The sequence below is a fragment of the Panthera pardus genome, unplaced genomic scaffold (assembly GCF_024362965.1).
Source record: "Panthera pardus isolate Hobbes unplaced genomic scaffold, ASM2436296v1 HiC_scaffold_8, whole genome shotgun sequence".
NCBI lineage: Eukaryota > Metazoa > Chordata > Mammalia > Carnivora > Felidae > Panthera > Panthera pardus.
In genome coordinates this window covers 5,828,748-5,856,743 of record NW_026527013.1, presented here as the reverse complement: position 1 = coordinate 5,856,743, position 27,996 = coordinate 5,828,748, and the positions used below count along the sequence as shown (strand labels likewise).

General features: G+C 51.2%; 2 protein-coding genes across 2 annotated transcripts in view; one reads left to right on the top strand and one right to left on the bottom strand.

Moving 5' to 3' along the window:
- ELAVL1 (ELAV like RNA binding protein 1) overlaps positions 1-995 on the bottom strand; it is a 39,682-nt gene extending 38,687 nt beyond the window's left edge. Inside the window, exon 1 of the mRNA XM_053898206.1 lies at positions 885-995. The gene's annotated coding sequence lies outside the window, so the exon portion shown is untranslated. The remainder of the gene's footprint in view (positions 1-884) is intronic.
- The window catches only part of LOC128775653 (translation initiation factor IF-2-like), a 29,702-nt gene extending 3,150 nt beyond the window's left edge, over positions 1-26,552 (top strand). Inside the window, exons 2-4 of the mRNA XM_053898063.1 lie at positions 604-1,350; positions 1,864-1,995; positions 26,115-26,552. Of these exons, the coding sequence (XP_053754038.1) occupies positions 604-1,350; positions 1,864-1,965 (849 nt within the window). The 3' untranslated portion in view covers positions 1,966-1,995; positions 26,115-26,552. The remainder of the gene's footprint in view (positions 1-603; positions 1,351-1,863; positions 1,996-26,114) is intronic.
- Positions 26,553-27,996: the final 1,444 nt, after the last annotated feature.

The following is a 27,996-nucleotide window of genomic DNA, read 5'->3' as shown; positions in this document are numbered from 1 at the left end:
AATGTTAGTGCCCAGGTTGAGAAACCCTACTGTGGTCGGATCATCTTTCTCATTTTCCCACTTCTGGATCAATGGCCATATGGATCCTATGTGCACACTTCTGCTAAGGGGCGGGGGGGTGGGGGTGGGGGCTCTGTCCCTCCAGGGACAGCACAAGCAAAAGTTCTTCTCCACCTTCCCTGCACACAGTAGGTATCAAAACCCAGAAGCCGAGCATCAGAGGAGGCCGGAAAAGGAAGAGCATCCATCCCCCATTGTTCAAATGCGTGCAGGTTGTGTTTTCAACACACACACACACACACACACACACATTTTACAAATCCCAACGTCCCACGCCCCAAAAACAGCTTTGTTAGAGATGGCGTTCAAAAAATATATTTTTTCCCCCCTAGGGTTCCCATACATCCTGAAGGGTATGCACACTTCTAAAAGGATCTCCGCTCGACCGCGATCCTCTGACAACGACCACAAAAGAATCTGTAGGATTTCCCCCGGGAGCGAGCCTGTGGGCCGTGACCTCTGCGCGCTGAAGGCGCTCACCCCACTCCCTCGCCTCTGGCTTCTCTCTCCCGCCCCCGGCTCCCCGGCTCCCAGGACTACTAGGGCCCCGGCCGCGGAGCCCGGCCGCCAGGCGCGTGCCCACGCCGTGTCCCCTTCGCCCGCCCCTCGCGGCGGCTGAGGAATCCGGCCCGGGGCCTGTCGCCGGCGCCCACACCGGCCGGCCCCCGCCCGCCCGCCCGCCGCGGCCCGCGCGCGTCCCCTCCCGGCCCGGTGCGGCCTGGGCCTCGGCCGGTGCAGGCCCGCGGGCGCCCGCGGCCGGGCCAGGCGAGCTCAGGCCTGCCGCGGCCTACCCCGTCGGGGGCCGCCGAAGGCCCCCGCCTCACCTGGACTCGGGCGGGCGGGCCCGGGGCTGCTCCGGGGCGGGCGGGCGGCGGCGGCGCGGCGCTAACGGCTCCGCTCGGCCTCGGTAGCGGCGGCGGCGGCAGCGGCGACGGCGACGGCGGCGGCGGCTCCTCCTCAGCGCGCACGACCCGCTCCGGCCCGCGGCCCGGACACGCCCCCCCGGCGCGCGCGCCCATTGGCCGGCGTCCTCCACGGTGCGCTTCTCATTGGCCGGCGTGCCTGTCTCGGCGCCCAGGGGCGCGCGGCGGAGGCGGGACTTCCGGCTGGCGCCGCCTGCGAAGGGCTCGGCGGCCGGCGGAGACGCGGGTGGCCGGCGATGGCCGCGGTGGGGGCCGGCTGGGGCCCAGCCCACGGAGGCCGGCGGAAGGCGGTGGCCGAAGAGCCGCGCCCCTTGTGGAGCGCATGCTGTGTGACCCGCGCCTGTCTTTCCCGCCGCCGCCCCGCCAGGTAGTAATGGTCAGCGCGCCATGGCTGTGGGGACCGGACCCGGGTTCGAATCCCGACCCCGACGTTTCCGCACTACGTGCCGTTGGGAAGGGACTGACGTCACTTCTCCGGGCCTCAGTTTCCTTATCTGGTATGGTGAGGAGGTGGAGCATGGGACGTGGTCAGCCTTAATTCAGCGTTGACTACTGGAGCTAGCGGGTTCCCAGAGGCCCAGCTCAGCAGTTAGTCATTAAAGTTTTATTGAGTGTCTACTATACGCCAGTCACTTGTATGCGCAGCGAACAGACAAAAATGCTAGCCCCAAATGTTAGCCAGGGGCGTGATTTAAATTTTCTAGTAGCTGTGTTAGGGGAAAGAAAAGTTGAAAACAGTTACTTTTAACGGTGTGTTTTATTTCCGTATGTGTAAGATGTTCCTTCTACGTGTAATCAATATAAAAACTTAAGAGGTCTTTTACATTCTTTTTTTCTTTTTCCCCACACCTCTCTGAAATCTTGTATGTCTTACACGTAGGGCCCATCTCAGGTTCGACTGGCGACGTTTCAAGAGCTCAGCAACCACGTGGCTCCTGCATTGGACCCTGCAATGCTAGCTGGGGAGACAGGAAAGAAATGAAGCGGATTGCGCATCAAGTGGTGGAGAGAGGTAAGAAGAAGAAGTACATTGGAGAAGGGGAGTATGGGGAATGTGGGGGTTGCGCTTTGAAAGAGGGAGGTGGGGAAGGTTGAGAAGATGGCACGTGCGGAGGGATGGCAGGAATTGAGCAAGTAATTGTGCCATTCGTTGTTTAGTGCCTTGTTTGGAGAACTTCCTGCAGTGATGGGCATGTTCTTTATCACGGCTCATTTAGTAGCCACCAGCTCCAGGTGACTTTTGGGCACTTGACGTGTGGCTGGTGCCACCACAGCATTGAATTTTTAACATTCTTCATTTTTACTTAATTTAAATTTAGTACCATAATCAATCAATTAATTAATTGAGTGACATAGAGCTTGTGGCTCCTCTAGCGGATGGCATAGATTTCGTAGAATGTGGTGGCGTATTCTCTGAATCTGGTGCTGAATCTTCATGTGCATTCTTCTGTGTAATCCTCACAAAAGCTCTGTGAGATGGGAGTTTTTTGGTTTTTTAATTTTTTTTTTTAACATTTATTTAGTTGTTTTTTTTTTTAATTTTTTTTTTAACGTTTATTTATTTTTGAGACAGAGAGAGACAGAGCATGAACGGGGGAGGGTCAGAGAGAGAGGGAGACACAGAATCGGAAACAGGCTCCAGGCTCCAAGCTGTCAGCACAGAGCCTGACGCGGGGCTCGAACCCACAGACCGCGAGATCGTGACCTGAGCCGAAGTCGGCCGCTCAACCGACTGAGCCGCCCAGGCGCCCCAACATTTATTTAGTTTTGAGAGAGAGACAGACAGAGACAGAGCACGAGCAGGGGAGGGACAGAGAGAGAGGAAGACCCAGAATCTGAACCAGGCTCCAGGCTCTGAGCGGTCAGCACAGAGCCCGACGCAGGGCTCGAACCCACACACCGTGAGCTCACGACCTGAGCCGAAGTCGGATGCTTAACTGACTGAGTCGCCCAGGCGCCCCGAGATGGGAGTTTTAATCATTGTCACCATGGTGAAGAATGAAATCCTTCATTTATTCATCTATGCCTTGTTATCATTCTCATGAATAGACTTTGTCTTTTGGAACAGTTGGAGATTTACGGAAATATTTGAAAGTACAGAGTTACCGTTTTCCCCACACCCAGCTTCTCCTGTTAGTAACATCTTTCATTAGCACGATGCATTTGTTAGGATTGACGAAGCCATAGGGATACATGTCAACCAAAGTTCATAGTTTACTAGATTTCCTTGTTTTTTACTTAACGTCCAGAATCCCATGCAGGATGACACATTACTTTTGGTTGTCCTGGTACTCTGTTTTTTTTTTTTTTTTTCTTCTTCCTTTTTTTGGAGTTATAATTGATGTGTAACACTATTAGTGTTAGATGTGCAGCATAACGATTTGGTGTATGTGTATAAGATAATTACTACAATTAGTTAACACCCGTAATTACAAATATCTTGTTGGTGTTGCAATGAGAACTTTTACGATCCTATTCACTGAGATGCCCTGCTTTTTTTTTTTTTTTAATTTTTTTTTTAAAGTTTATTTCTGAGACAGAGCATGAGTGGGGAGGGGCAGAGAGAGAGGGAGACCCAGAATCCGAAGCAGGCTCCAGGCTCCCAGCTGTCAGCACAGAGCCCGACGCGGGGCTCGAACTCACAAACCGTGAGATCATGACCCGAGCCGAAGTCGGTCGCTCAACCGACTGAGCCACCCAGGGACCCTGTTTCTTTAGGCTCCTCTTGGCTATGGCAGATTCTCAGACTTTCCTTGTTTTTGATGATTTTGAGAAGGACTGATCAGGTATTGTAGAATGCTCCCCTGTCGGAATTTATCTGGTGTTTTCCTTGTGGTAAGACTGGGATGGGGTTTGTGGGGAGGAAGACCACAGATGTAAGGTGTAACTCTCATCACACCCCATTAAAGGTATATACTTCCATTGTGTTCTGTGCCTGTTGATGTTGGCCTTGATCGTGGGCCAAGGTAGCGTTTGTCAGGTTTGTCCACTCTAAAGTTACTTCCCCCTCCCTCTCTGTACTGTATACTTTGGAAGAAAGTCACTGTGTGCAGCACATACCTAAAGAGCGAAGAGGTACATTCCCTTCCTTAAATGAGGTATCTATGTAAATTCTGTGGAATTCTGCATGGGAGATTTCTCTTCTCTCCCTGATTTGTCAGCTTATTCATTACGTTTTTAATGTGTATTTATTATTTTTGAGAGAGAAACAGAGTGCGAACGGGGGAGGGGCAGAGAGACAGGGAGACACAGAATCCGAAACAGGCTCCGGGCTCCGAGCTGTCAGCACAGAGCCTGACGCGGGGCTCGAACTCACAAACCGCGAGATCACGACCTGAGCTGAAGTCAGACGCTTAACCGACTGAGCCACCCAGGCGCCCCCAGCTTATGCATTATGTGATTATATCAGTGTGATCTCTAGATATTTATTTTATTCTCTGGGCTATAACCCAATACTACTTTATTTTATTTGAATTATTCCAGCTTTGGCCATTGAGGGTGCTTTCAGTTGGCTCCTGTGGTTCCTCGACACATTCCCGTCTGTGTATTTGGTTTGGGTTTTTTTGGTTTTCGTGGGAGCACTTCCTTACTCTCTGGTGCTACAGGCTGCCTCGGGTTTATCTCACATATTTCCTGCCCCAGTCCTAGAATCAGTCATTTCTCCCAGCCTGGTTCCTTTTATTAGAGAGTAGTGTTAGAAACCAAGATCTGGGGGCACCTGGGTGGCTCAGTCAATTGGGCGTCCGACTTCAGCTCAGGTCATGATCTCGCAGTCTGTGGGTTCGAGCCCCGCATTGGGCTCTGTGCTGACAGCTCAGGGCCTGGAGCCTGCTTCCAATTCTGTCTCCCTCTCTCTGCTCTTCCCCTGCTTTCACTCTGTCTCTCTCTCTCTCAAAAATAAATAAACGTTAAAGAAATAAAAAATAAAAATAAGATAAAAAGAAACCAAGATCTGGGCACTTGGAATGCTCATTGCTACTGGGGTGTTGTTTCTTTTAGGTCATCGAAAGTTTTTTTTTTTTAAGTTTATTTTATTTATTTTGAGAGAGAGAGAGAGAGAGGGCAGGGGAGGGGCACAGAGAGAGGGAGAGAGAGAATCCCAAACAGGCTCCACATGGTCAGCAGAGATCATGACCTGAGCCAAAATCAAGAGTCGGATGCTCAACCGGCTGAGCCACTAAGGTGCCCCTTAGGTCATCGATACTTTTTAATCACCCACAGTGTACCCGGTGTAGGTGCTCAGCCCTGGGGATACAACAGTGACTATGCTAGAACGGGCATCTGCCCTCACGGAAGTCCCAGTCAACCTGTGGGTACAGGCGTAAGAGGTCAACTCCAACATCGACTGGGTGTGCAACCTTGGGTAAGTTATTTAACGTCTCTGAGCTTCAGCTTCTGTGAAATGGGGGTGATTATAATACTTTGTGAAGGCACTGGGAGAATTAAATGAAATCACCCACTTTTAGACCCTTTGGAACAGAGTGTGGCATGAGGTACTTATTAAATCCTATTCTTGTTAACAGTGATGAGAAATCACACAATGACTATCATTACAAAATTTCAAAATAATTACACTCTGCAGAGGTTCAGAGTGCCAGCAAAGCATGTAGCAGGAGAGCCTGACTTCATTTTGGAGTGACCAGGGAAGACTTTCCAGATCAGTGGGGTTGCAGCTGAGGCAGGAAGGGTAGGTCACCAGGCAAACAGGGACAGAATGTTTCAGGCAGCAAGAACAAGTGCAAAGGCCCTGAGGCAGGTGGGAACCTGGCACACTTAGGAACTGAGAAAAGGCCAGTGGTGGAGACAGGGGCAGGAGAGGAGACTCATGGGCTGGAAGGGGCAAGTCACACGGCCTGGTGAGCCGTGGCGAATCGAGACTCAGTCTGAAGTGCAAGGGACGTGACTTGTCCAAAGGCACGTATCTGGCAAGGACAGTCAGGATTGGAACCCAGGTCAGCTTGGTCTCAGAGATCTTTATTTTCTTGGTCTGAATTTAAGGTAGGAAATTCTTGCTCTGGGGTTTTGTTTGTTTTGTTTTTGGTTTAGGTAAGAAGCATAGTTTTGGTTTTTAGGGGTTGGAATCTGAGTACACTCTAGCTACCAAAGCTCTAGATTCTTCTTGGTGTCACTTTAAGTTCAGAGGGCCCGTGAGGTCAGGAGACCCAAAGATAACTTAGCCTGCACCCCCACACTTGAACACATCACTCCCTGAAGGAGAGGAGGACACACAGACGTGTAAGTCCAGCCAGGGTGACGGGATAGGCACAGAGCCACCTCGTGGAGGGCAGCGTCCAAGCTGGAGCACAGTGGGAGCATGTGGGACTTGGGGCTTCTGGAAGGAGGGGCCCGAGGGCACGAAGGCACGATCTGTCTTGGGGGATCTGTTAGGGAACGGGAACCGTCAGGAGTGCTGGATGCAGATTGTGAGGTGGGACTAGAGGTCAGTCTCCAGCTTCGGAGGGCCCTGGCGAGTCAGGCAGAGACGGGATTTTATCCCGTGGGCCAGAAGCTGGCAGATTATAGCTCAGTTCAGCCTACACCTGGTTTTGTCGGCCTGTACGTAAAAATGATGCTTCCATTTTTAAGTGGTTGAAAAGATAACAAAAGAGGAGGTCCCTGCTGGCTCAGTCGGTGGAGCATGTGACTCTTCGTCTCAGGGTCGTGGGTTCAGGCCCCACGTTGGGCGTGGAGCCGACTTAAACAAAACCAGAAGCAAAAGCAGAATAGCATCTTGTGACACGAGGAAATCACAGTTTGCGTGTCGCCATCAGGTTTGATAGTGACACAACGACGCCTGTCGTCGGCATGTGGCCCGTGGCTGCTTTCTGGCCATAACAGAAGCAAATTTGCTCAGGCAGGGCCTGCGTCACGGCTGTGCAAACTGTATAATCTCATAGGGCTCTGCACCTCTGTCCCCGTGTTAAAATTCTTTTTTTTTTAATAATGCTTATTTTTTGAGAGTGAGAGAGCATGAGCGGGGGAGGGCCAGAGGGAGCGAGGGAGACAGAGAATCCAAAGCAGGCTCCAGGCTCCGAGCTGTCAGCACAGAGCCCGACGCAGGGCTCAAACCCGTGAACCATGGGATCATGACCTGAGCCAAAATCAAGAGTCGGACACTTAACCAACTGAGCCACCCAGGCACCCCACTGTTTTAAAATTCTTAATAACACACGAATAAGGGTCCCCTCCTTTTTATCTTGCACTGGGCCCTGAAAATTGTGTAGCCAGTCCTGGTAACGGAGGCCAGATGGCCCCCAAAGCCCACAGTATTTACTGTTGGGCCTTTTCAGAAAAAGTATGTGAATTCTCTTATGGTGGACAGAATAACAGCCCCCAAAGATGTCCATGTCCTAATCTCTTGGCACCTATGACTGTGTGACCTTACCTGGCAAAGGGGACTTTGCAGATGGTATTAAGGATCTAGAGAGGGGGAGATTATTGTGGATGATCTACATGGGACATGTAATCACAAGGATCTTACAAGAGGGGGGGGAGGAGAATCAGAGTCAGAGAAGATGTGATGACAGAAGCAGAGGTCAGAGTTTGGTGATCCCGTTGCTGGCTTTGAAGGTGGAGGAGGCACCTTGAGGCACAGAATGCAGGCAGCCCCTAGAGGCTAGAAAAGGCCAAAAACAGATTTCCTCCTAGCACTTCCAGAAGGGCCGCAGCCCTGCTGGCACCCTGATTTTAGTCTGGCAAGACTGATGTCAGACTTCTGACCTCTAGGACCGTAGGAGAATAAATGTGTGTTGTTTCAAGCCACCAAGATTGCAGTCATTTGTGACAGCAGCCTCAAGGAACCAGTACACCTGCCATAGGCAGTGAGCATGTAAAAGAATTTGTCTTGTAGCCAAAGAGAAATGTATGTATGTATGTACGTTTATTTTGAGAGAGAGAGAGAGAGGGAGGGAGGGAGGGAGAGAGAGAGAGAATCCTAAGCAGGCTCTGTGCTGTCCGCATCAGAAGCTGTGACATCTGAACCATTTACAGGGTTCCCAAAGTGGGTGGGGGCTATTTTGGTGCCATAAGAAATGGGTGTCGCTGTCCAGTGAGCCAGCCGTTCACTGGTCAGCTCCCAGAGCCGAGGCACCAAAGCAGATATTTGTTCTGAGAACAGAGGCCGGGCAGGCCTGGACAAGCCCAGAGAACCTTCTGGCACTCATGCACTTCACAGCCCCAACTCCGGTCTGATTCCATCTCAAGTCCTGAGTAGGTCAGTTGTGTAAAGAAATAAGAAGCTGTATTTCTTCTCAGGCAGCAGCATTTATTTTCAGGTGAGCAACGGTTTGGAGCTCAGGTCCCTGATCATTTCAGAATTGGAAAACCAGGTAGCCAAGGCTCCTTCTGGGTGTCGGTCCCCTGTGGTTCCCATTTGCGCACATTTCTGACCTGGAAGGCCCGTCCCTGGAGCAGGCAAAGAGATGCGGGGCTGTCTTTCAGGAACCACTGTGCTAGTAACTTCCCTGCGCCTCTGTTTGCTTCTTAGTGAAAGGCAGGTGGCAGCACCTGCTCAGGGACACAAGGGGAGCGGGCACTGGGCAGAGCACGTGGCGCCGTTAACGCCCCAAAGAGCAGCACGGCCCCGCTTCTCGTCTGAAAACCGCGACTCCTCGACCGCCACCACCTGAGATAACGTGGGTCACTGACCTGGACGAGCTTGGCAAGTTTTGTTTTCCAGAACGATCTCTCTGCATCTGACTTACCTGTAAGCATTCCACTGCAAGAACAGCACTGGACGCTTTATCTCTCATCAGGTCAAAGGCTAGGAAAGGCCCTGTAGCTCTGGCTCCCGGGGTCACGGAGTGGCCTGGCCTCCCCTCCTGTCCTGGAGTATCGCCCATAGCGATCGCTTTCACTTCCAGGTGTGTGCACTCGGTCACCCGCGTTCCTACAGTGACTTGAGTAGCCACTCTCACTTTTGTTTTTCATTTTTAAGATTTCTGATTTTTCCTTTCTGTGCCAAACAAGGTCTCTCGCTTTGCCTGTAAATGTTTCACATGTATTTGTTGGGTTTTCTGTAGTGATTTTTGTGAATGTTTCTTTTCTTTTTTTTTTTTTTAATGTTTGTTTATTTTTGAGAGAGAGAATGTGAGTGGGTTAAGGGCAGAGAGAGAGGGAGACACAGAATCCGAAGCAGGCTCCAGGCTCCGAGCTGTCAGCACAGAGCCCGACGCGGGCCTCAAACTCGTGAGCTGTGAGATCATGACCTGAGCCAAAGCCAAACGCTTAACCGACCGAGCCACCCAGGCACCCCTCTTTTATTTCTTTAATATTTCTTAACGTTTATTTATTTTAAAAAAATTTTAATGTTTATTTTTGGAGAGAGAGCACTAGCAGGGGAGGGGCAGAGAGAGGGCAAGACACAGAATCTGAAGCAGGCTTCAGGCTCTGAGCTGTCATCACAGAGCCTGACACAGGGCTCAAACCCACGAACCACGAGATATGTGAATATGTGTGTGTGTGTGTATATATATATACATATACGTATATATGTATATATATATATATATATATATATATATATATATATATTTTATTACTTATTTATTTTGAAAGAGAGGGAAGGAGGGGCAGCGAGAGAGGGAGAGAGAACCCCAAACAGGCTCCGTGCCATCAGCACAGAGCCCAGTGCAAGGCTTGATCCCATGAACCATAGGGTCGAGATCTGAGCCGAAATCAAGTCAGATGCTTAACCAACTGAGCCACCCAGGCGCCCCTACGAACATGGTTTCCACGCTCTTGGGTGTACAGCCAGCAGTGGATGGCTGGGTCACATGGTAACGCTATGTTTAACTTTGTAAGAAACCACCAGGCTGGCTTCCCTGATCTTGTCTTTATAAGTGAGCTGGAGACTTAGTGCTCGCGAGTCACTGGCAGGGAGGTAGCCTCTGCGACGCTTCTCCAGCCTCGTTCTTCCTCCAGCCCACAGGGAGCAGGCCAGGGACTCACGTACTCGCCGCAGTCCACGTGCACGGTGCCTCCCACCCGCCCCTGACGAGCTGGGCAGGAGCACCAAAGGATGGATGTTTCTGTTACCAGGTTCTGCCCCCCCCCCCCAACACCCACACTCCCTGTATCATAAAAAATCTTCAAACCTCCCAGCTCCCCAGACAAAATACCCAAAGCACACCCAGCAGCCGTTCTCGGAGCGCTCCGGGCACCCTGAACTCTGTGTCAAGAGCCAGTTGTGTGATAGGAACAAGCCAGGGGTTATCAGTCTATTAAAAGCTCACACAAATCGATAAGAACCGAAGGAGCAAAGATCAAAAACAGTTCGCAGGAGGGGAGAGTCAACAAACCTCAGAGCAGCTCCCCCGCCGAGTTGTCGAGGCCCAAGGATGAGGGCTAGTCCAGGTGAAGATCATGCCAGAACCCCCCACGTTGGCTTTCTTCGGGGGCAGCAGCCCCATTAAATTGGGAAGACACCCATTTTAAGATACCTGCCCAGCACAGAAGAGGGTTCACATTCTGCCCCTGTGGTCGTACCACTCACAGTGATCCTGAGTCACCCGTGGAAGGGCTGTCTGCAGGAGGATGTTACTTTTTCTCCTATAAATTAAAAAAAAAAAATTTTTATTTTTGAGAGAGAGAGAGAGAAAGCTAGAGGAGGAGGGGCGGAGACAGAGAATCCCACGCAGGCTCTGCACTGACAGCACAGGGCCCGACATGGGGTGCGAACTCGGGAACCGCGAGATTGTGACCTGAGCGGAAGTCAAGAGTCGGATGCTTAACCGGCTGGGCCACCCTGGCGCCCCCCGGAGGACACTTCTCGTGGACTTCAGTGACTCACCTTTGGCTTGGCATCAACCTGAATGCCCAGAGGGGAGGCTGGCTCGGTGAATTTTACGTCCGCTAGAAAAGACAGGAGGCCTGCAACCGTACGGAATAAGAGGGGCTCCCCGCCTCCAGGCGGACCACTGTGTGGAGTCTTCACAGTCAGCCTCTGAGCTGGGTCCTCTTAGCCCCATTTTACAGAAGGATCAAGTGGGCGCAGGATCACACATTCCCAGAGATCGGCAGAGAGGAGCCACTGGCTGGGACCGTGGTGCTAAATAAAGAGCTCGTGATGTACGGGAACAAGGTGGGGCACAGAATCGCACCTACACCGCACATGACCCTCCACCCCAGGCTGGAAAAATGAGGGGGAGAGTAGGGTACGGGCCCAAGGGGATGGACAGTAGGAAAGACCAAGTGGGATGCAGATGAGAGGTGGGTGGGGTCTAGGAGAGAGGAGGGTCCGGAGGAGAAAGTTTGCATGGACCACTGTGGAGAAGGAGAGCTCAGCTGGGTGGGGGGTCATCGGCTCATGGTGGCATCTTGGGGGGGGTTCTTTCCACTCCCCCATTCAACTGGGGCCCAGTGGCTTAAGATGGTTGAGTTTAGAGGGAAGGAGACCCTCCTCAGTGCAGTTAAAGCACCAGGTCCACACAGGAGAGTGGAGAAGCCACGGCCATGGAGGAAGGGTCTGTCTTGGTCTTTGTTCCTTCCCCACATCCGTAGGCAGCCGATACGCCGCTGTCTCAGGTACGTCCTGGACCCTGGACGTAGTGTTTGCCCTGGCGGACATAACCTGGCAGCCCGGTCTGGGTGGTTTATGAACAACAAATTTATTTCCTCGCGTTGAAAGCATCAAATAAATGTTTTTGGTTGTATTTTTAAAGATTTCATTTTTGAGTCCTTTGTACACCATCCTGGGGCTCAAACCCACAGCCCCAAGATCAAGAGTCACACGCTGCACCGACTGAGCCGGCCAGGCGCCCTTAAATAAATGGTTGATACTATTACATGTATCCGATGGTACGTTTTAAATAGTCTTCTTCTCGTTTAAAAAAATATTTCCTCCTGGTTCGTTCTGGAGGCCAGAAGCCCAAGATCCAGGTGTGGGCAGGGCTGGTTTGTTCTGAGGCGTCCCTCCTTGGCCTGCAGATGGCCGCCTCCCCCCCCCCCCCCCCCCCGTGTCCTCACATGGTCTTCGGTGCGCATCTGTGTCCTAATTTCCCCTTTTTGTAAGGACACCAGTCATACTGGATCAGGGCCCACCCTGATGGCCTCATTTTAACTTGATCACCTCCTTTAGAGGCCCTCTCTCCAAACACAGTCACATTCTGAGGTCCTGCAGGGTGGGGCTGTGACACATGAGTTCCGGACGTGGGGACACCATTCAGTCCACAACACTAGGGAAGTGTGTGATTTGTGCCACAGCCCCCCGGGTTCCCGCAGGGGTGGGCCCAGGAGCTCAGGCGGCCCCTCATCATCCGTGGGCACCGCCCAGCCTTCCACGCTTCAGGAAGCAGGATTCTGGGGCTTGGACACCCCATTCTCTGTGGATGGGGCTGACCTGGGGCCCCGGTGGGGGGATGGGGAGCCATACATCAGGGACTCCAGCCCAGAGAGCAGCCACATGGAAGTCCACAGAGGCCGGCCAGATTAGCTACGGGCAGCAAGGAGTAACAGTGGGGTCCGGCCATCTTCCCAGAGCCACCCTCCTATCCCCGGGAGCAAGGGTCTTCTCGGTCTCACACCGAGGGGAGCCCCCACGGACACATGCTGTCCTTCCTCCCCCTCTCTGTACCGCTGCACGGGGGCTTGCTCAGCCCAGACCTCCGCCTCCCTCCTCCCTGGCCAACATGCCCCGTCCCTTCCCCTAGAAGGGCAGTAAGTCTGTCCCCCTACCCCCACCACCATGCCACGAAGAAAGCAGCGGTGAGACCCCCGGCACGGGATCTAGCTCAGGTAAGCAGTCACCAGCACGAGCCCTGCTCTTCCTGGTCACTGTGGCCCCTTGAGGGACCGGCTGAGTCTTGTCACCCCCGCTGCCCAGCATAGGGCCTGGCACCTGGCAGGTGTCAAAGGTTTGCTGGCCGAATGGACAAGAAGCAGGTCCTTCCAAGACTCTAGCCTGGGCTGATTGTGTTCTGGCAGGGCCTGCCTCTAGCCCGCCCCCACCAGCAAATCAGGCCCCCGAAGCTGGGGGCCCTTGCACCCCTGCCCCGGCCCAGTGACCACACATCTGACTCCAGGGGTGTCGCTGACTGTGTTACAGGGCAGCAGCAACAAGGAGCTGGAGGGGGACAGCTCACCCCCAACTCCCTCCTTCTTTTGTCCTGGGTCTGTCACCTGCTGCCCTGTGCTGCGTGAGTGAACTAGCTTAGTCCCCACCCAGTGACCAGTGTCCTTAGCACACCATCTGCCTCACTTTCCCAGCATGGGGACCCAGAGGCCAGGGCAGTCAGCCTGGGGAGGGGTGGGGTGGGGAGGGGTGGGGAGGGGTGGGGTGGGGTGGGTGGAAAGCACTGCTCCTGTTCCATCCTCTTCTTCCTGGGCCTTCAAATTCCCCAGCTAGGAGTGTCCAACCCACTCAAATGTACCCAGTGCAGGCCAAGGGTCAGGAGAAACTGAAAACTGCTTTTCTCAAGAAAGGCGGGACTGGTGTCAGAGGCCAAAGGTCATTGAGCAGAAACCCTCCAAGGGGGTGGTGGAGCCCCTCGGGGTTTGGAGACACGGCCAGGAGACAGGTGCTAGTAGCTATGCTGTAGGGGCACTGGCCATTGGGCCAGAGGATTCTTTGTGGTGAGGGGGCGTCCCTCCTCTCCTGCTGTGACAACCACCTCTCTCTCCAGACGTTGCCAGGTGTCCCTTGGGGGCAGAATTGCCCTGGGTGAGAATCCCTCACTTTGCAGAACTGAGCCTGGAAAGGGGTCTCCCTTGCCTGGGTTCTCGGGCTGATGTCAAAGGCCTTCAGATCACATCTGGGTGACCTACCATTTTCCAGAACTGGGTCCACATATCCCTTCCCTGAAGAAGTGTTTCGTGGGCACCTGTCTTAGAAGTGTGACCCCCATGGGTGCTTGTGGGGGGTGCTCCCCCCTACAAGATGTCCGTTGTCCTGATCCCCAGAACCTGAGAATATGTCACCTTACATAACAAAAGGGACTCTGCAGATGTGGTTAAGGCTCTGGAGATGAGATGATCCTGGATTATCCAGGTGGCCCCATGTCATCACAAGGGTCCTGAGGACAGGGAGGCCAGAGGGTCAGAGAAGGAGAGTGGCGACAGAAGCAGGCTGCAGAGGCAGAGACCGGAAGGTGCTTCATGGCTGGCTTTGCAGGAAGAGGAAGGCCATGAGTCGGGGCGTGCAGGCCACTCTAGAAGGCGGGGGAGGTGAGGACACAGATCGGCCACAAAGCCTCCGGGACGATCTTGGCCCTGCCAACACCTTGATTTTAGGACTTGTGCCCTCTAGGACTGCAGGCTCATAAATCTGCGTTGCTTTGAGCCACCGTGGCTGAGGTCATTTGTTGTAGCCGCGACAGGGAACCTGGATAGGTGTGCACTCTGGAGCCGGAGCCAGGGGGCCCCCTGGGCGGTCAGGCTGGCACCTGCCTCTCTCGGGGTACGAGCTGTGTCGTATCCAGAGGCTGCTGTCTCTTCCACTAGATGCCAAAGACTCGCGTGAAGCTTGGGGGTCAGGGCTTGGGTGCATCAGGCTTTCTCAGGCTGAGAACACTGAGATGATGGCAGACAAAATGACCATGGTTTTCTCCCACCCCACACCCCCAAAGTTACACCTAAAAAGACCAAAAAGCCCCAGTCTTCGCTTCACGTTGCAGACTTTGAAAGGCTTCCCATGTTCTTCTAGGTGTCCTGGGCCCAGTTCTTTTCTCCCCCATCCCCAGGAGGAGACATCTTTGACTTTTATAGCCAATGTCAAAGGGCAAGTGAATTTTGCATCCAGGGGTTCACAAGTGGATACATGGCCCATGAGGCACCAACAGCCCTTTCATCAGCAGCTAAAATACCAAAGGGGGGTTGTTGTGTGGCCTCAGCCTGAGCCCAGAGAAAGGGATCAGGGACAGAACCTTGAGAAAATGCTCTTGTCTCAGAGATGACGCAGAGGAGGGGAGAAGGATGCAAAGCAGGTGTACCTGTGCAGCGAAAGCAGGCAGGAGCCACAGCGGAGCCACCAGGGGCCTGTGAGCCAGGAGTCCAGAAGTGGAGGTGATGGGGACAGTGAGGCAGGAAGGGTCAGCGATGCCGCGCTTCTTTGGATCGAGGAGACCAGAGACACATCGCTGGTGTTTATCCACTGCTGAAGGGGGCGGCTGCAGAGACCTGCGAGAGGGGAGAGTGGGCAGTGAGAGCAGAGGGGTGAGGAGTGTGTCAATTCCAGTTTTTCTTTTCTATATTCTGATGCTTTGACATCTTGGGGCCTTGCTGCTCCGGGAGGGATCGCCCTGCCCAGGCCGGGCTAGTTCCTAGAGATAACACAACCCTCGCCTGCCACAGCACCTATGTGTGCAAAGCAGCCAATCAGAGCCCCTGCCTAGCAGGTGGCCTCATGCCAAGAGGCAGGGTCCACTTGCCCTGATCTCCCCGGGGCCAGGTCCCCGACAACTAGGCTTTCCCCTCCACCCCAGAGCCCACCGAGATGATTCAAAGTAGCCAATCCCAAATCTGTCCACCTTGCCTTTTCGTCCTGTAGAATACACAGTAAAGGTTCCTGCCCACGTCTCTGCCTCCTGCCAGCCCCTGGTGCTTCCCCATGGGGCCCCGCATGGTGTGCTCTGTGCCCTCCTCTTGGGATCTGTGAGTAACTGTTTAAAAAAAGTTTACTTATTTTGAAAGAGAGCGTGCACAGGAGCAGGGGAGGGGCAGAGAAAGAGGGAGAGAGAGAATCCCAAGCAGGCTCCACGCTGTCAGCGCAGAGCCTGATGAGGGGCTCAGACCCACCAAACTGTGAGATCATGACCTGAGCCGAAATCAGGAGACGGGTGCTTAACCGACCGAGTCACCCACCAACTGCCTTTCTGATGGCAACTCTCTCTTGATCTGTTGGCCTCACCATACCTGAATAATAATAAAACCGACATTTAAAACACTGAGGGACAGATCTGTCACTGGAGATGGGCAGAGAGGAGAAAATGGGGTACAAAGGAGGCAGGGGGAGTGGGTGCTCGGGTCTCTTTGTCTCGGTGACGCTGGAGGAGGGGCGCTGATCGCTCAGCTCGAAGCCCACAAGAGCTCGCGCGTACAGGAGGTGACCCAACGGGTCCCATCATCCAGACTCGGCACTCGCAGGACTCCCCGTTGGCTTTGGACCCGTCGGCACACTTAGCCCTCTGCAGGCCCCACCCCTGGAGCCCCTGGAGGACCAGGCCTTGCCTCCGTGCTGGCCGGCACTGGCTGGCACCGGCAGGCAGCCTCGGAAGAAGCTGCCACTCACCTCTGGACACAGCCCCACCCCGCAGCACCCAAACACACTCCTGGTGACCGGCCTCCGTAGGCAGCCGTGGGAGAGACGCGTAGCAGCTTTGGCTGAGCACCAGGCCGCCCAGCCGCCCAGTCCTGACTCCCTGCTGCGGTCAACTCGGGTGCAGCCTGGGGCCCCGCGGGGCTTTCGGGCTCCTCGGCTGACCCGTCCCTTCTTTTTTAACCGAGGGACCGCATAGCCCAGTGGCTGGGGGGTGCTGGCATACTGCAGCCAGCCCTGACTCCTTGGGCACGTGACCGACTCCGCTGTCACATTGGTGGATATAAAGTTCCTCAGGACGGGACCCGGCATGTAGCCAGCCGACCACCTTGCATTCTGGAACAGTGCCTGGCACGTGACAGGCACTCATGAAGCAGGTGTGGTCCTCAGGCCATCCCAGTCCAAGAGTCCTGACCCCTGCTGGCAGTGCCCTTGACCACGCCAAGGCCCCTGCCGTGCAGATCCAGGGCTGCGCGGCCACCAGCCCTCCTAAGCCACCTGCCGTGACTACTACAGTGTCCCCCTACTCCAGGCCTCCCTGCGGGACCCGGAGGCTAGGCCTGCCAGCGGATCCACCCGGAGCCCTGTGCCTCCCGCATCCGCCCATCCACAGCGTTGGCTCTGAGGAACGGTGACCCGATCGATCTTCCTCGCCAACCTCACGGGGTGGGGGGGGGTGGGGGAGGGTGCTGAGGAGCTGGTGGAGCTTCAGGACCCACGGGGTGGCCGAGCCTTCCTCAGGGTGCCAGGAAGCCGGACTGCGGTGGCCGGGAGAGCAGGCTGGACACGGAGGCGGGTGGGGTACGCTCGCAGAAACGCGTGACCCGCTCACAACCAGAGCTGTGCACAGTGGCCCCCGCGCAAATGGCTGAGTCACTCACGTAACTGCACCAAGAGAGTGAAATCCACCAAAGAATTGGTGACCAATTACGTAAGCAGCTTGCACCAGCTGGGGCCCCAGAGCCCCTGGGTGTCTTTTTGATGAGGACGCCCCGGGACAGTGACGCTAGCCGAGCCTCCGGTGGGCCTCCCCACGGCCGCGCGAGTGGCTTCCGTGCCAGGCGGCGTGTGCCCGCTGTGCTTGCCCTTCCCTTTTCTCTCAGCTGCAGGGGGACGTCCACGTCACTTCTTTTACCCTTACCGTTCTTTCAAAGAAAATCGTTGGCTACCCCTTCCCCCGAAGCAAAACGAAACAGAAACCCCTGTTCCCGAGGAACCGCATGTGCCTGGTGTGCCCCGTCTGGGGTTCCTTGAGGCGATGACAAGGCACTGGCCTTTGTCTTGCCCAGTTGCAACTCTCTCAAAGCAGGAAGGGGCTGTGCGGAAGGTCTTCCTTGAGCGCACTGAAAACAGATGAGCAAGGTGCTCCCATGGGGGTGGGGGGGGGGTGGTGGTGGCAAGATTACAGCTGGGACAAACAATAGATGTGCTGAAAGCCTGAGAGGAGGAGCTGGGGAGGAGTTACTGGGGAGGGGGGAGTTACTTGGGAGGAGTTACCTGGGGGAGAATTACTTGGGGGGAGAGTTACTTGAGGGGAAGTTAGCTAGGGAGGAGTTACTGGGGGGGAGTTACTTGGGAGGGGGAGTTACTTGGGGGGGTAGTTGCTTGGGGGAGAGTTACTTGGGGGAGTTATTTGGGGGGGGAATTACTTGGGGGGAGAGTTACCTGGGGGGAGGAGTTACTTGGGGGGAAGATTACTTGGGGGAAATAATGGTTTTGAAAAGCCTCCCATGCCCAGGTCCGGATGCATGCTCAGAAAAGACTGTAGAAACCCCTAGGTGTTCCCCCCATTCAGGCTCACCACAAGCAGGAAGTAAAGACCAAGGCAGATTGGTAAACAGCCTGGCTTGGTGTTGCAGGAGCGCCCCAACCCAGACTAGTCTGCAAAGAACAGGAAAGTACTTTGTCTCCTTTCCTCTCTTCTCTCCTCTTTCCTTTCTCCCATTCTCCCCTCTTCCTCTTTCTCGCCTCTTCCACCTTCCTCCTTCTCTTCCCTCCTCGTCCTTCTTGTCTTCTTCTTTCAGGCATTTAAGAAAGTTCTGTCCAACAATTAGCTGATTAGAAGCCAAAGGAACTGACGCTTCAGAGACCACACACAACAAGAAATACAGTCTTTAAAAAATATTTTAGAAAAGTCATGGGCATCCCAGAGGCAGGAGAGAAAAAGAGAAAGACTATTCAGAGAAACCATGGCTGAAAACTTACCAACTTTAATAACGGTCATCCATCTGTGCAAGCAGCTCAGCAAACTCCTAGCAGGATAACTGGAAGAGATCCACACCAGGACATTATAATTGAACTGTTGAAAAATAAAGACAAAGAGAACTTGTAAAGTAGCGAGAGAGAAGTGACTCATTACATACAAGGGGTCTCCAATCAGTAACAGCTGATTTTTCACCGGATATTGTGAAAACAGTGAATGACAGTTAAAGTACTGAACGAGGGGCACCTGGGTGACTTAGTCAGTTAAGCATCCAACTCATGATTTCGGCTCAGGTCATGATCTCATGGTTCATGAGTTCAAGCCCTGCATCAGGCTCTGTGCTGACGGCATGGAATTCTCTCTCTCCCTTTCTCTCTGCCTCTCTCTCTCTCTCTCAAAATAAATAAACGTTAAAAAATTTGTTTCTAGAAAATAAAGTGCTGAATGAAAAAAAAAAAAAAAACCCTGTCAACCAAGAATTCTGTCTCTAGTAAAACTATCCATCAAAAATGAAAGAGAGGGGTGCCTGGGTGGCTCAGTTGGTTGGGCAGCTGACTTTGGCTCAGGTCATGATCTCAAAGTTTGTGAGTTTGAGCCCCACGTCAGGCTCTGTGCTGACAGCTCAGAGCCTGGAGCCTGATTCAGATTCTGTGTCTCCCATCTTTCTACCCCTCCCCTGCTCACGCTCTGTGTCTCTCTGTTTCTCAATAATACATGAACGTTAAAAAAAATTAAATAAAAAAAAAATGAAAGAGAAATAGAGATATTCCCAGATAAACAGAAGTTAAGAGACTCGGTGGCTGGCATACCTACCCTAGAAAAAAAAGAAAAAAAGAGAAAAAAAAGTACTGAAAGGAGTCCTTCAGGCTGAAATGAACACTAGCTAGCAACTCGAAGCCACATGGAAAATAGCACCAGAAAGACAACTATGTAAGTAAATATAAAAGCCGGTGTTCTTGTACTTTTAGTTTGCAACTCTTTTTCCCTCCTGTGTGATTTCAGAAACAAGAGCCTAAAGCAAGAATTGCAAAGGTATGATAATGGGAATGGAATATATCAAGATGTAATTGTGACAGTAACACTATAAAGGGGAAGAGAAGCAGCTGTACGGGAGCAGAGTTTTGTATCCTCTTGAAGCCAAGCTGGTATTAATTCAAACTGGATTGTCACAAGTTGAAGATATTAATTGTAATCTTAGGTAAATAGTAAGAAAATAACTGAATATAGACAGAACAGGAAATGTGGGAGTCAAAATGGTACACTGTAAAAAAAATCAATGAAATGCAAAAGAAAGTAGTAGTGAAAAAATTAAGGAAAAAAATAGGTGTAAGACATACCTTTGTTTTTTTAAGAGCTTATTTATTTATGTATTTTGAGAGAGACTGTGACAGCATGAGGGGGGAGGGGCAGAGAGGGAGACAGAATCCCAAGCAGACTCCCTGCTACCAGAGCAGAGCCCGGCGTGGGGCTCGGACTCACAAACCATGAGATCACGACCTGAGCCGAAATCAAGAGTCAGATGCTTAACCGTCGGACCCACCCAGGGGCCCCTATTTTATTATTTCTTTTAAAGGTATGTCTTACACTGGGGCACCTGGGTGGCTCCGTCGGTTAAGCACCTGACTCTTGATTTCGGCTCAGGTCACGATCTCATGGTTTATCAGCTCAAGCCCCACGTCCAGCTCAGTGCTGACTGTGCAGAGCCTTCCTAGGATCCTCTCTCTCCCCATCTCTTTCTACCCCTCCCCTGCTTGCACGTGAACTCTCTCTGAAACAAATAAGGTTAAAAAAGAAAGCAAATAATAAAATGGCAGGAGTTAGTTCTTTCTTATCAGTAATTACCTTAAAGATAAGTAGATTAAACCCTCCAAAGAAAAGGCAGACAGAGGAGAAAAGAGACTGACCCAGCTATATACTTTCTACAAGAGCATCAGACACAAAGATCCAAAGACACAGATAGGTGGAAATGAAAGAGTGGGTTAAAGAAATTCCATGTAAATTGTAATTAAAAGAGAGCTGGCATATTTATAGTACTATCAGACAAAATAGACTTTATGTCAAAAATTGTTATGAGAAACAAAGAAGGACGTTACTTGCTGATAAAAGGGTCAGTTTATTAAGAAGATACAATAATTATAAACACATACATACCAGGGCACCTGGCTGGCTCAGTGGGTGGAGCACGCGACTCTTGATCTCAGGGTTGTGGGTTCAAACCCCATGTTGGGTGAAGAGAGTACTTAAATTTTTTTTTTTTAAATGTTTAAAAATAAAAATAAACATATATGTACCAAACTATAGAGCCCCAGAAAACACGAATCAAACATGGGCAGCATGAAAGGAGAAATAGACCCTTTTACGATAATAGCTGGTGACTTCAGTACTCCATTTTCAATATTGGTTGTAAGCAGACCTAACAGATGTATTTGGAACATTCCAGCAAACAACCGCAGAACACACATTCTTTTCAAATGCATGCAATACATTCTCCAATATAGGCCCTATGTCAGGCCACAAAACAAGTCTCAATGAATCTTAAAAGATTGAAATCAGGGGCACCTGGGTGGCTCAGTCGGTTAAGTGTCTGACTTTGACTCAGGTCATGATCTCACGGTTTGTGAGTTCGAGCCCCGCGTTGGGCTCTGTGCTGAACAGCTCAGAGCCCGGAGCCTGCTTCGGATTCTGTGTCTCCCTCTCTCTCTGCCCCTCCCCGGCTCATGCTCTGTCTCTCTCTCAAAAATAAATAAAAACATTTAAAATTTTTTTTAAAGGTTGAAATCATGCAAATTATCTTCTCTGACCACAGTGGAATGAAGCTAGAAATCAGTGACACAAGGAAACCTGGAAAATTCTCAGCTACGTGGAATTTAAACAACACTTTTTCTTTTTAATTCCTTTTAGCATACAGCGTTCTCTTAGTTTCAGGTATACGATATAGTGACCCAACAATTCTATACGTTATTCAGTGCTCATCAGGATAAATGTATTCGTAATACCCTTCACCTGTTTCACCCACCCCCACCTCCCCTCTGGTAACCACCAGTTTGTTCTGTGTAGTTAAGAGTATATTTCTGGGTTTGTCTCTTTTTTTCTTTGTTCATTTATTTTGTTTCTTAAATGCCACATGTGAGTGAAATCATATGGTATTTGTCTTTCTTTGACTTATTTTGCTTAGCATTATACTCTCTAGCTCCATCCATGTCATTGCAAATGAAAAGATTTCACTCTTCTTAATGGCTGAGTGATCGTCCATTGTATATACATACGTCACCTCTTTTTTTTTTTTATGTATCTTTTAACATTTATTTATGTTTGAGAGAAAGAAACAGAGTGCGAGCAGGAGAGGGGCAGAGAGAGAGAGAGGGAGACACAGAATCTGAAGCAGGCTCCAGGCTCTGAGCAGTCAGCACAGAGCCCAAGGCGGGGCTTGAACCCGTGAACTGCGAGATCATGACCTGAGCCAAAGTCAGATGCTTAACCAACTGAGCCACCCAGGGGTCCCTACACCACTTCTTTATCCATTCATCCATCAGTGGACATTTGAGCTCTTTCCATAATTTTGCTATTGTAAATAGTGCTGCGATACACATTGGATTGGTGTTTTCCTATTCTTTGGGTAAATACCCAGCAGTGGAATTACTGAATCATATGCTAATTCCATTTTTAATTTTTTGAGGAACCTCTATACCGTTTTCCACAGCGGCCGCACCCGTTTGCATTCTCACCAACAGTGCACGAGGGTTCCCCTTTCTCCACATCCTCACCAACACCTGTTGTTTCTTGTGTTGTTGATTTTAGCAATTCTGACAGGTATGAGGTGATATGTCATCGTAGTTTTGATTTGCATTTCCCTCATGATCAGTGACGTTGAGCATCTTTTCGTGGATCTGTTGGCCATCTGTATGCCTTAAACCACACACTGTTGAACACCAATGAGTCAAAGAAGAAATCACAAGGGAAATTAAAACATACTTTCAGATGAATGGAAATGAAAACACAACAAAACAGTCCTCGGGGGGCGCCTGGGTGGCTCAGTCGTTCTAGTGTCGGACTTCGTCTCAGGTCATGATCTCGTGGTCCGTGAGTTTGAGCCCCGCGTTGGGCTCTGTGCTGACAGCTCAGAGCCTGGAACCTGCTTCGCATTCTGTGTCTCATTCTCTCTCTGCCCCTCCCCAACTTGTGCTCTGTCTCTCAAAAATAAATAAATGTAAAAAAAAAAAAAAATCAACAAAACAGTGCTCAGGGAAGTGTATAGATATAAGTGCCTACATTAAAAAAGAAGACAGATCTTAAATCAAAACTTCACTTTAGGGGCGCCTGGGTGGCGCAGTCGGTTAAGAGTCCGACTTCAGCCAGGTCACGATCTCACGGTCCGTGAGTTCGAGCCCTGCGTCGGGCTCTGGGCTGATGGCTCGGAGCCTGGAGCCTGTTTCCGATTCTGTGTCTCCCTCTCTCTCTGTCCCTCCCCCGTTCATGCTCTGTCTCTCTCTGTCCCAAAAATAAAATAAACGTTGAAAAAAAAAAAAATTAAAAAAAAAACAAAAAAAACTTCACTTTATACCTTAAGGAACTAGACAAAGGAGAGTAAGCTTAAGCCCAAAGCTAGGAAATAATAAAGATTATAGTGGAGATAAGTGGAATAGAGAATATAAAACAACAGAGAAAATCAACAAAACCAACAGTTAGTTTTATGACAAAATTGACAAACTACCTAGGGTAAGGAAAAAAGGAAATAACGAAAATCGGAAATGAGGGACATCTGGGTGAGTCAGCTGGTTAAGCGTCCGACTCTTGGTTGCGGCTCAGGGCATGACCTCACAGTTCGTGAGTTCGAGCCCTGCATCGAGCTCTACACTGGCAGTACAGAGCCTTCTTGGAATCCTCTCTCTCCCTGTCTGTCCTTCCCCTCATGCTCTCTCTCAAAATAAATAAACAGACATTTTAAAAAATTAAATAAAATCAGAAATGGAAGTGAGGACAAAACTCTGGATCTCACAGAAGTAAAAGTTTGTAAGACAATTCTATGCATAACCAAATGCCAACAAATTAGATAGCCTGAGTGCAACAAACAAAGTCATAGAAACAAACACCAAAACTGACTCAAGAAGAAATAGAAAATTTGACCAGTTCCATGTGCTACCCTAGGGACTCCCCCCAATGCAGTAGCTTTTCAAACTCTTTTCAGAGGCCCAAGGGTCGCCACCCATCTGGGGTAAATGGGGTGGGGTGGGTCACTATATCGTATACCTGAAACTAAGAGAACGCTGTATGCTAAAGGGAATTTTTTTTAAAAAGTGTTTAAATTCCACGTAGCACTCTATATAATAGCAATGAGCCATTGACAAGGAAATGGAAAGATTCCATTTACAATCGCATCAAAAAGAATAAAATACTTGAGAATAAGTTACACTAAGGGAGCACAAGACTTATGGCTGAGAACTGCAAAATATGCTTAATTCTTTAAGCTAGAATTAAAACCTAGGTAATTGGAAAGACCTCTCCCCGTCCATGGAAGACGTAGCACTGTCTACAGATTCAGTGCAATCCCTATCAGAACACCAATGAACACTTGTCAGAAATGGGAGAACAGACCCTAAAATTCGTATGGAATTGCAGGGGACGCTGAACAGCCAGTCAAAAGGGAGCCAAGGGCCATCTTGATGGGAGCGGGACCAGCCCCTTTCCTCCTGCCACCCAGGCAGGACTCCGTCAGAACCCACAGCTCCCTCCGGCTGCTGTCCTCCCTCCCAGCAGACCCAGCCTGGCGCTGCCCCTCACTCGGCCCCGAGTCCTGATGTCTCCACCTCACCCGATGGTGAGTCTGGGGGTTGCTGGGTCAAATGCTGTGCAGAACCCCTCACCCACCAAGAGAAAACAGATGAAAATAAGTAGGGCTGTGTGGTTCAATCAGGGGTTTGGGGGGATTTTTTCTTTGTGGGGAGGTTTTTGATTGCTGATTCAACCTCCTTGCTAGCCCTTTTCAGATTTTCTATTCTTGAGTCAGATTGGGTAGTTTGTTTCTAGCAATTGGCTCATTTCATTTGTATCGTCTAATTAGTTGGTGTGTAATTGTTCATAATGTTCTCTTCTAATTCTTTTTAAAAACTTCTGTAAGGCTAGTAGTTGTGTCCCCCATTTTCTTTTTTTAATATCTATCTATCTATAATTTATTTATTTTTACCTAATCTTTACGTTCCACACGGGACTTGAACTCGCAACCCCAAGGTTAAGAGTCACGTGCTCTACCAACCGAGCCAGCCAGGCACCCCTCCCCCATTTTCATTTCTGATTTTAGTTGTTTTTTTCTCTTCTCCGGGTCCCTGTATTGTGTCATCTCAGCATTCATCAGATGCTGTTGTAAAGTCATTGTTAGAAAAATAAAACTAAAACATCTCCATGGCAGGAGGGACTAAGTCTGTCTTGTCAGTGTGTTATAAATACTAAACTTGGCAGCTAGTAGATCTTGGTAAACATTTCCTGTATTTCTTGCTGTTTAGAGCATGGAAAGGGTCTTCCTCCAGCCCTCATGGGAAGGCAAGTGTTAATCTTTTTTTTTTTTTAATTTTTTAAAATGTTTATTTATTTTTTAAAAAGAGGGAAGACAGAGCGGCAGAGAGAGGGAGACACAGAATCCAAAGCAGGCTCCAGGCTCTGAGCTGTCAGCACAGAACCCCATGGCGGGGCTCGAACCCACGAACGCGAGATCATGACCGGACCCGAGCTGAAGTCGGACGCTCAACCGAGCCACCCAGACGCCTCGACAAGATGTTAGTCTTGAGGCTACTCTTTCCCGAACCCATGTCGCCACACTGCGTCTTCCACATGACCTTGGTAAAGCTCAGATACAGGGCTGACCGCAGTCCTCCCCTGGCTAAATCCCTCAGCAGCTCCCCAGTGCCTTTTCGAGGAAGGTCACCCTTCTTGGCTCGGTACACGAGGCCACGAATAGACTGTCTCCTCCCGCCCCAGCCAGCCTACACTTGGCAGGTCCCTCTGGCGTCCTGCTCTGTCTGACCTCTAACACCTGCTTGCCCTTCAGGTCTCCATTCTCTCTGGAGCCCTGGCGGGGTGCCCTGTGCATCCTCACAGCCTGTGTGTGGACGTTCCTCTAGAATGCAGACCGTGCATCCTGTGAAAGTCCCCCGGCGGTGAGCGTCACATGGGCACGGTACATCTATTATCTGCCCTCTGTCTCCAGCTCTCTGCACGTCACTTGGCATTTGCTTTAAAATGTAGGTTTTATGCCTATTCAGGGGTGGTGAGGCCACTAGACCAGGAGACGATTGTCATGAAAAAGATACTTTGCTACTCACAGATGTCAAGAGGAGGGGGCACGCCATCCTCACAGGGCCACAGGGGGAAGCACCGTGCGGTGCTTGGCCAGGAGGCAGAGGGAGTGAGGGGAAAACGTGGGTGAGAGCCTGTAGTCTGGTGTCCGCGGGAGGGAATGGGTGAGGCAGCCCGTGCGGCTCAGGACTGGCTACTTTGCATAATTTCCGCAGGCTCCGGGGCACAGGGCTTGTCTCTTAGTGGTCTGACACCTGGCTCTGGGGTGATCAGGGCCGGGGACAGTGGCTCTGAGTCTGAGAGCCCCATAAAGGAGAGGGTCTGGGTGCGGGCTCCGGACTGACCGCTTCGCCTACGGAAGGTGCACTCACGAGTCATTTGCTCTCTCTAGGATCTGCCAGCCCCGGGAGGGGTACTCAGTCCTTCCGTGATCAGGTAGGCGCCAGCTGTCAAGACGTCCTAATACACAAGACATGCTTGGAGCACAGAGGATTTTCAGGGCAGTGAGGTACTCTGTATGATGCCATAATGATGGGTACAGGTCATCAAGCATTTGCTCAAACCCATAAAATGTCCAACACCAGGAGTGGACCCGAACGTAAACTATGGACTTTGGATGACAATGCTGTCAGCACAGGCCCGTCGATGGTAACAAATGCACCCTTTGGTGCAGGATGTTGATAACCACGGAATATCCATTTGGGGCAAATATCCATTTGGGGCAAAGGGTATATGGGAGATCTCTGTACCTTCCCCCCAGTTTTGCTAGGAAAATTAAACTGCCCAGAAAAAAAAGCCTTAATAAACATAAGAAAGAATCAGGACAAAATTATGGCCTGACGGTTATCTGTGGCTAGAACCGCACTGCTCCCCAAGGTAGCCGCTAGCCACCACGTGTGGCTATTTGGCATCTGAAACGTGCTACAAGTGTGCAATCAAGATTTACTATGCCAGAAAAAAGAAAAAAGAGGGAATGTCTCACAAATCATCCTTATTTGATTGCCTGTGGGAATGATAATATTTTTATAGATATGGTTAAAGAAAATACAGTACTAAAGTTTAAAAAAATTTTTTTTTTAACATTTATTTATTTTTGAGACAGAGGGAGACAGAGCATGAGCGGGAGAGGGGCAGAGAGAGAGGGAGACACGGAATCTGAAACAGGCTCCGGGCTCTGAGCTGTCAGCACAGAGCCCGATGCGGGGCTCAAACTCACAAACTGCGAGATCATGACCCGAGCCAAAGTCGGATGCTTAACCGACTGAGCCACCCAGGCGCCCCTAAAAAAGTTTTTTAATACAGCACCCTAACAGCTCATGTGGAATGAAGGGGTGAGACCTGAGCGTGGAATCCGGCCCCGCTGATTTGGGCAGACCACTTAACCTCTCTGGGCCTCAGTTGGTTGTGTTTTTCCTGGAAAATGGGGATAACTATTGATCCTATAGGGCTGTTGTCATCTCGGGCCACCCTCTTTGAAGAAGCCCAGCCTGTCCCCAGTGTCATCCTTCCTAATCTCAAAGTAGTATCCGGCTTCACTGTTTGCTGCTTGTGTTTTCTGCTCTACCCTGAGACCATCTGCCTCCTTCACTATTTTTCCCTGGCACCCAGGCCAGGGCCTGGCATACAGTAGGTACTTACTAAGTGCTTGCTGAATGAGCATGATGACAAATGGCCCCCGACAGATGTTCAGTGAGGACCAGTGACATCACTGGCATCTTTCATGGCTGGGACACATCTGCTTACTCACTGCCATCACCCGGGGGCCCCAGCAAATGGCTGGTTTGTAAGGGGCACCCAGAAAACCTGCGTGGGAGGGGTGAATGGAGTTCAGCCGCTTCAAAGAGGGACTCCCAAGAGGGCCCTGTGGGACCCTCCCCTCAGAGCCCACCGCCCTTCCTCCTCGCTGACACCCCTGCCCCAACCCAGCCTGGCAGGACTGGCAAGAGGCCACCTTCCTAGCTGGGGCATTCCAGCTGGCATCCAGCTGGCACCTGTCCCCCACATGTCCGGTTAAGAGCCGGGGAAGCACCAGGACAGAGGCCGAGGCTCCATACAACCAGTGCCAATGGCCCAAGAATGTGTGGTGGGCCTGGCCCCTGCCCAGATGGTCGCCGCGGCGACCCTAGGGAACACAGAGACCCCTGGTCAGCCTGGGGAGGCGAGCCCCTCCAAGCCAGCCTTCCAGGAGGCGGCAGGGCCAACCACGTCAGGAACACAGTGACAGGGGTCACAGAGACCATAGATGAAGTCCCTGAAAGGCATGTTGGAAAAAC